Source organism: Scomber japonicus, chromosome 1 (assembly GCF_027409825.1).
Source record: "Scomber japonicus isolate fScoJap1 chromosome 1, fScoJap1.pri, whole genome shotgun sequence".
In the NCBI taxonomy this organism is placed as follows: Eukaryota; Metazoa; Chordata; class Actinopteri; order Scombriformes; family Scombridae; genus Scomber; species Scomber japonicus.
In genome coordinates this window covers 38,409,854-38,417,622 of record NC_070578.1, presented here as the reverse complement: position 1 = coordinate 38,417,622, position 7,769 = coordinate 38,409,854, and the positions used below count along the sequence as shown (strand labels likewise).

Genomic DNA, 7,769 nt, shown 5'->3' with positions numbered 1-7,769 from the left:
GGGTTTTTCTTTGTTTTGCCCCTCCAGCTAGAAGAAAATCCCAGGGAGATCAGGAACATGCAGGAATGCAAAAGGCTTGGCCAGTGCATGATGAAGTTTAGGTACAAGAGCTGATCCTCCCCACTTTATCATTATTATCCATTATCATTATCATTATGCTGTCTTACTTTATACGTCTAATGCATTTCATTGTAAAGGGACAAATATTACTTTTTTTACTACTATATTTACTTGACACCTTACAGTTTGTAGTTACTTCGCAGATTAAGATTTAACGTATAAGACATTTTTATGGTTTAATTGCACAAAAATAAAAGTCAGAGAAATTTAAAAATATAAATAAAACATGTGCGGGTGAGGTAGGTATCTTAAAACCTCTCCTATAAGGAAATAATATATATAAAAACACAATAACAATGCAAAGCGAAATTATAAAAATAAACATATATTTAATTTATCTAAATAATATTACCTACAAACAATGTAAAATAAAATAAAATAAAACAGCAAAGAATCACAAAACTTTACAAAATCCCAATTATTATTATTATTACTACAATCCTTTGTAATCAGAGCATTTTTGATTAATAAATACATTTTTATAGATTAAGGTAAAGTATCTTTATTGATCCTCTAAGGGAGAAATACAAAAACTGATATAACAGTAGCTGTGTAATGGTGAAAGTGATAAAAATAAATAAAATACAATAAAATATACAATACATAGTTACTATATATAATAAATAGTTATTGCATCATTTTTAAATTGTACTACCCAGATGCTTTAAGGTTTATAAAAATACTGTTTTTCCTCTATAAAAGTATTTAAATTAGCTCATTATTAATTATCTTAGAATTACTGAAACTCCCTTTAACTCATTAAAAATTCAGAATTCATGCAAATATAATATAACATGCAATTTTTCAGTCACCGCTGTATTGTTTTATATGTATAATAAGGAATAAGTAGAGTTTATTTCAATATTTGGATATTATTTGGTATTTTCAAGCGCATTTTAAAAGCTTCATTTCTTGTAAAAGTCAAACTGCTAAAAGTTAAGAAAAATGTAAAAGTGATTAAAGGAGAAGAGAAAGTAATAGTTAACGTTTTTCATTTATAATATTCTTAATATAACATTAAAATATATTATTAAAACATGATTGTTCCACCAAAAAAGTTCAATTACCTTGTTAGAAATCATTACAATAATATTTCCTCCTTCTCTCCTAATATAAAAAATTAAGTAATAATTTAATAATTTTCATTTCAAGTCCATTTTCAGTTTTCCACATCAGTTTTCACTTTTAATAAGTTTGAACATTCTCCTTAAAAATGACCAAATTAATCTTCTATACATAAGAATATCAAATATAGTTAAAGTTAAAAGAAAAGAAAACATAATGTAATTTAAATGTAGTAAATATTAATCTAAAAAGAATAAGCCTTGATAAAAGTCAATTTACAATAACCGTAATTAAAAGAGACATTAATGTGACTAACTTATTATTGCAGCTCTGATGATGTCACATGATTCCAGCTTTAATGATGTCACATACAGTTCTAATGATGTCACATACAGTTCTAATGATGTCACATACAGTTCTAATGATGTCACATACAGTTCTAATGATGTCACATACAGCTTTAATGATGTCACATACAGCTCTAATGATGTCACACACAGTTCTAATGATGTCACATACAGTTCTAATGATGTCACATACAGCTCTGATGATGTCACATACAGCTCTAATGATGTCACATACAGCTCTAATGATGTCACATATAACTCTAATGATGTCACATACAGCTCTAATGATGTCACATACAGCTCTAATGATGTCACATACAGTTCTAATGATGTCACATACAGCTCTAATGATGTCACATACAGCTTTAATGATGTCACATACAGCTTTAATGATGTCACATACAGCACTAATGATGTCACATACAGCTCTGATGATGTCACATACAGTTCTAATGATGTCACATACAGTTCTAATGATGTCACATACAGCTCTAATGATGTCACATACAGCTCTAATGATGTCACATACAGTTCTAATGATGTCACATACAGCTCTAATGATGTCACACACAGCTCTAATGATGTCACATACAGCTTTGATTATGTCACATACAGCTCTAATGATGTCACATACAGCTCTAATGATGTCACATACAGCTCTGATGATGTCATGATGATGTCACATGATCGGCCTGCTGTGTGTTTGTGTGTTCCAGACCCGCTGATCGGTCACATGGAGATGGTCACAGAGATCGTTGTTCCCACCGTGTGCACGCTCTGCATCCTCCTCAGCGCCATCTTCCTCATGTTCCTGCTGCGTGGACGCTTCTGAGAGACACACACACACACACACACACACACACACACACACTTTCAGACACACACACATACACACACACACACACACACACCCTATCAGACCTCAGTGGCCTTGAAGCTGTAGAAATGAATCTTGAGTGACTCCAAAAAGCTGTAAAAACTTGATCCTGTCCAAAAAGCATCATTTTGTGGATTTAACTGTCTTTGCTGTTCAGACTCCATTTTTTTAAATTTTTATTTATTTATTTATTTATTTTTTAAAGGCTAAATTAAAAAAAAAAAAAAAAAAAAAAACCCAAAACAGCCGTTACACTGTCATAACTCCAGATGAATTCGAGCTTGGTATATGATTCCTAACGACCTGGTCTTGTGTGGTTTCTGACGTAGCTGAAGTGTTTTATTATTTATTTATTTATTTTTTATTATTAGGCTACTACTCTACGAGCTTCTTGCAGAGAGGAAGGATGGTTTAACGTCTACCAGTTTGTAAAAAGATGAAGGGATAATAATGATGATGATGAGTGATGTGGATATAAAGTGTTGTACTCTCTCTGTGGATCATTAAACTTCAATTAAATACATTTTTAAGATTTATATCATGCTGATTATTGAATGGAGAGAAAAATGATGATGATGATGAGGTGGATTCATGTGGAGATGATGTTCCTTCCTTCCTTCCTTCCTTCCTTCCTTCCTTCCTTCCCTCCTTCTTCCCTTCCTTCTGTCCTTCTTTCCTCCCTCCCACCCTCCCTCCTACCTTCCGTCTTTCCTTCCTCCCTGCTGTCCTTCTTTCCTTCCCTCCTTCCTTTCTTTCCAGTTCTTCTTTCCTTCCCTCCTTCCTTCTTTCCTCCCTCCCTCCCTCCTACCTTCCTTCTTTCCTTCCTCCCTTCTGTCCTTTCCTTCCCTCCTTACTTCGTTCCTTTGCTTCTTCCCTTCCTTCCTTCTGTCCTTCTTTCCTTCCTTCCTTCCTTCCTTCCTTCCCTTCCGTTCCTTCTTTCCTTCCCTCCTTCCTTCTTTCCTCCCTCCCTCCCTCCTACCTTCCTTCTTTCCTTCCTTCCTTCTGTCATTCCTTCCTTCCCTCTTTCTGTCCTTCTTTCCTCCCTCCCTCCTTCCTTCCTTCCTGCCTTCCTTCCTTATTTCCTTCACTCCTCCCTTCTTCCCTTCCTTCTGTCCTACCTTTCCTTCCTCCTTTCCTTCCTTCTTCCTCCCTTCCTAACTTCATTCCTTGACCTGAGGACAACAGGAGGGTTAAACAATATTTAATAAGTAAGTAAAAACTGAGCCACACTCACACGTCCTCTGTGGTGGAAAGTAACTAAGTACATTTACTCATCTGCTGTATGAGAGTAAAATGAAAGTTAATGAAAAAATGAATGAAATTAAAAATAAAATTTCCTTCCCTTCAAAATAAGAGAAGATATTACTGCAGCTGCAAGTGGATAGCAAATAATAAGTACACAAGCAATAAAAAAGACAATAGTAGTAATATATATATATATGTGTATATATATATATATATATATATGTGTATATATATATATATATATATATATGTGTATATATATATAGAAAATAATTGTAACTATATGAATAGAAAATGGTTTGATTTTAATTAACACATAATTTAAATACATGAGTCTTAATCTGCATGGGTCCTTTAGAAATAGTTTATTTTTAAGTTAACAATTCTCATGGCTCTCTCTCTCTCTCTCTCTATATATATATATATATATATATATATATATATATATATATATATATTTCGAGTATAATACTAAGATATTTATTCGTTTTTTAATTAATTTAATCAAACTTCAAACATCTCCAGTTTGCTCTAGATGTGTCAAACTCATTTTACTATAAACGGAACAAACTACGGAAGCGTATTGCATTCACTTGAATAAAAAAAATAAAATCCGCTTTTTCGGAGTAATTTATTTTTTGGTCTGTTTTTCGAGGTAATTATTTCTGTTTTTCTGACTAATCTTTCTTCTTGTTTTTCTGGCTATTTTATTCCCTGTTTTTTTGGAGTAATTTTTCCTGTTTTTCGGGGTAATTATTTTTCTGTTTTTTGTGGTAATTTTTTTCCACAAACAGCTCAATTTGATCTAAAATGGGCCAGACCAGTAAAACCATTGCATAATAATCTACATATAAAATATAAAAGTAAATATTATAACATTACTATAATAAACTATCTGATAGCTGTGAAAGAATAGAGACATTTTAACAATATAATGTCATTTTTTTCTGATTATTTGGACAACATTTTGCACAATGTTGAATATATTAATATTTTATCATATTTGATTGAGTTTTATAGAGCTGTAAATCATCAGTGTGAAACCTGATGCATACAATCAGATACATGTAGTACTTTTATGGTATTTTATGGTAAATTACTGTTAAAAAAAAATATGTGTGTGATGTATCAAATGAGATACAGCAGGTATAGAAGCTCATTTATCTGCAAATCTGTTTTAAATTTTCATTTTATTTTGAAGGTGGCGATATGAACTTCGTGCAGGACCTTAAAAAAATGCTGTATTCAATATGTTTCTGTGTGTTTAAGACAAATAAACTAGAAGATAAGCAAGAAATCTCCACATGTATCAAATATGATACAAAACAAAACCCATAGACGCAAAGTTTATTTTATTTTTTAATTACTTGTCAAACGGTAATTAATTGGCAAGTATTTGATGGTTCAGGCTTTACAGGGTTAAATCATAGACTGTATAAAAGAAAATAAACAGGATTAAATAAATACACTATGCTTTCATTGTGTTTCCCCCTTTGCGGGCCTTATTTTTGACTTCCCTGCTCTTTAGCGTCTCTTGGATTTTATTTTGAAAAGAGAATCCACCGTTCTGCACCGGATATCCGTCAGTCAGTTGGCGCGACTTTTCTCCTCGCTGCTCCGGACAGTAAGTTCCTTTTATATCATTTTAACGTATTAAAACAGACTTTTATCATTATAAAAAGAAAGGTTTAATATAAAGTATCATCGTGTTAAAGGCTCCGCGTGTCTGTTAGCTTAGCTGTTAGCTTAGCTTCGTGTTTAAAGCTCTTAAATGAACTCTAACGTTTGTATTTAACGTCAGAAATGATCTTCCTCTTCTCTCAGACTGGTAATAATAATATCATAACTTTACTGTGAGTGTCATTAAAACAGGAGAAATAATAGTTTAGTATAATATATTTAGTTTAGTTTGAGTTTAGCTCTTTATCTGCTGATGCCTGATATCCGTGTTGTTGTTTCTAACAGCTGATATCAGTCATGAATGAAGCCAAAGAGCGACTGTAAGAGACATAGATGAAGATAGCAGCACGGTGTATTGAGTGTGTGTGTGTGTGTGGAGTGAGTGGGTGGTCCTCATGGAGTAGGCGTGTGTGCGTGCGGAGGTGTGTGTGCGTAAAGGTGGGCACTCACCGGTGATCCAGATGAGGAAGAGAGAGAGTCGGGTTTGGGGAGAAGCCATAATTTTTGTTGACCGCTTTTTCACCGCTGGTTTCAGTTATTCATTCATCCATCCCTGTTGTGTTGTTTATGCACAATAAATGCACCGTTTGAATGCTTTAAGAGGCTGTTATCATAATTTAGTAGCGCGTCACAAAGTGACTTATCTGAGGACCCAACCTACTCTCCGCGGCCAAAGGTTTGTGTGTGCCGCAATATTTGTCAACAAAAAAGGCGTTTAATGAAAATCATCAAGCCGCGCAACAGGAATCAAGTCGTCACGCACCGACTAGCCTGGGAACAAAGAGCCACCACAGCTAAGTGTCACACCACGCCATCCACCTCACCTGGGAGCAGGTAGGCCTGAACCTGTTGATGTTTGTGGATCAAGCAATCCGCTGCGATTGGAATGCATTGTGTCAAATGAGGAAAGGAGGACAATGTATTAAATGGATGTTTACGCTGGTTGTATTGGCGCATTGATGGTGGCGCAACTTCTCCGTGCTTTATTGGATTGTGATGTCTGGACTTTGTGGCATAAATAAGTTGCGGCTGATGTTGTCTAACGGCCTATTGCTGGTTGAAATGCTTGGATCGAATCTGCTCTGTCAATGAATTAAATGCAATGTCTATGGATGGATTTGAATGCGCTCTTGAATGAAACGTGATTGTGTTGCTTCATACAAAATACAATCTAATGGAAATGAGTCAAATAAATGATGATGCTGAATGTTTAAACATGGAACGTGAAAAGAGGGAAATCAAACTGACGGCCAAGGCTTTGGAAAATAAAATTGAACGGCTGCAGCACGAGCGCAAAACTGCCGTTCATAAAATCAAAGACCTCATTCCGCAGTTAAAAGCGCACATGAAATCAAAAGAAAATGTAACTGAAATCCCCTCACAACTGAATAACTTGAATGCACTGCGTAAAAAGGCCACGGACCTGCAAAACGAATTATTGCCACTGCTTCCCGATGATGAGGATAAAAAACAAAAAGAGTGGTTTTCCAGCATTATGGATTACAGTGATGCATTCAAGGAACAAGTGGAAAAATGGATAAAGGAAAATCCGCATGAAAACTCAAATGAATTGCCACTTCAGACAACTTTTGAACAACCAACAAAGGAAATAAATCTTTTCGAAGAACAAATGCCTGTTGAAAAAAGCAAGGATTTGTCTGATGTTGAACCCCCAGTACCTGTTGCCACTGTAAAAGATCCTCAGGATGAACTACAGCCCTGTGACAGCATCTCAAATGCAACCAAGAAGTCACGCTCACATCATTCCTCATCCTCATCTTCACGCTCATCTGCTCGCTTAAAAACAGAAGCAAATATTGCAATTTTGGCAGCAAAACAAAAGGCATTAAAGGAAAAGCATGCATTGGATGAAGAGGAATTAAAGCTACGCAAAAGAAGGGAACAGCTGGTACTGGAGAATCAAATTGCTGAGGAAATGGCAAAACTAAGTGTTATAAAATCACAAAGCGGCGTTGGTGGTAAATCAAAGTCAAAAGTTTCAGATGGGATGAACTCATACTTGGAAAAGACATGCTCAAAACAACAACTTAACATCAATGCCACCAAATTTGTCCCATCACTGCCAGTTAAACTAAGACCCAACACAATGGAAACCACTCAGGCAACTGTGAAGCCTAAAGTCACTCACTTACCCGACATACAATATCTCCCAGGTCCTTCATACATGCTGCAACGTTATTTAACGGCCCCTGAAGATCCTGTGACCAATGTTACACAAACTGAGGCATCACAAAATGACAGTGTGCTAGACATAATGAGAAAACAAAATGAAATTTCAACTCTTTTAATGCAACAACAATGCCTCTCAGCACTCCCAAAGAGAGAAATTCCCATTTTTGATGGTAACCCACTTAAATACCATTCCTTTATTAAAGCATTTGAAAATGGAGTTGAACGGAACACCAATAACAACT

General features: G+C 35.0%; 1 protein-coding gene across 1 annotated transcript in view; it reads left to right on the top strand.

Annotated features, from left to right (window-relative positions):
* lctla (lactase-like a) overlaps window positions 1–2,364 on the top strand; it is a 15,428-nt gene extending 13,064 nt beyond the window's left edge. The window contains exon 13 of the mRNA XM_053326939.1: window positions 2,249–2,364. Coding sequence (XP_053182914.1) covers window positions 2,249–2,364 — 116 coding nt within the window. The remainder of the gene's footprint in view (window positions 1–2,248) is intronic.
* Window positions 2,365–7,769: the final 5,405 nt, after the last annotated feature.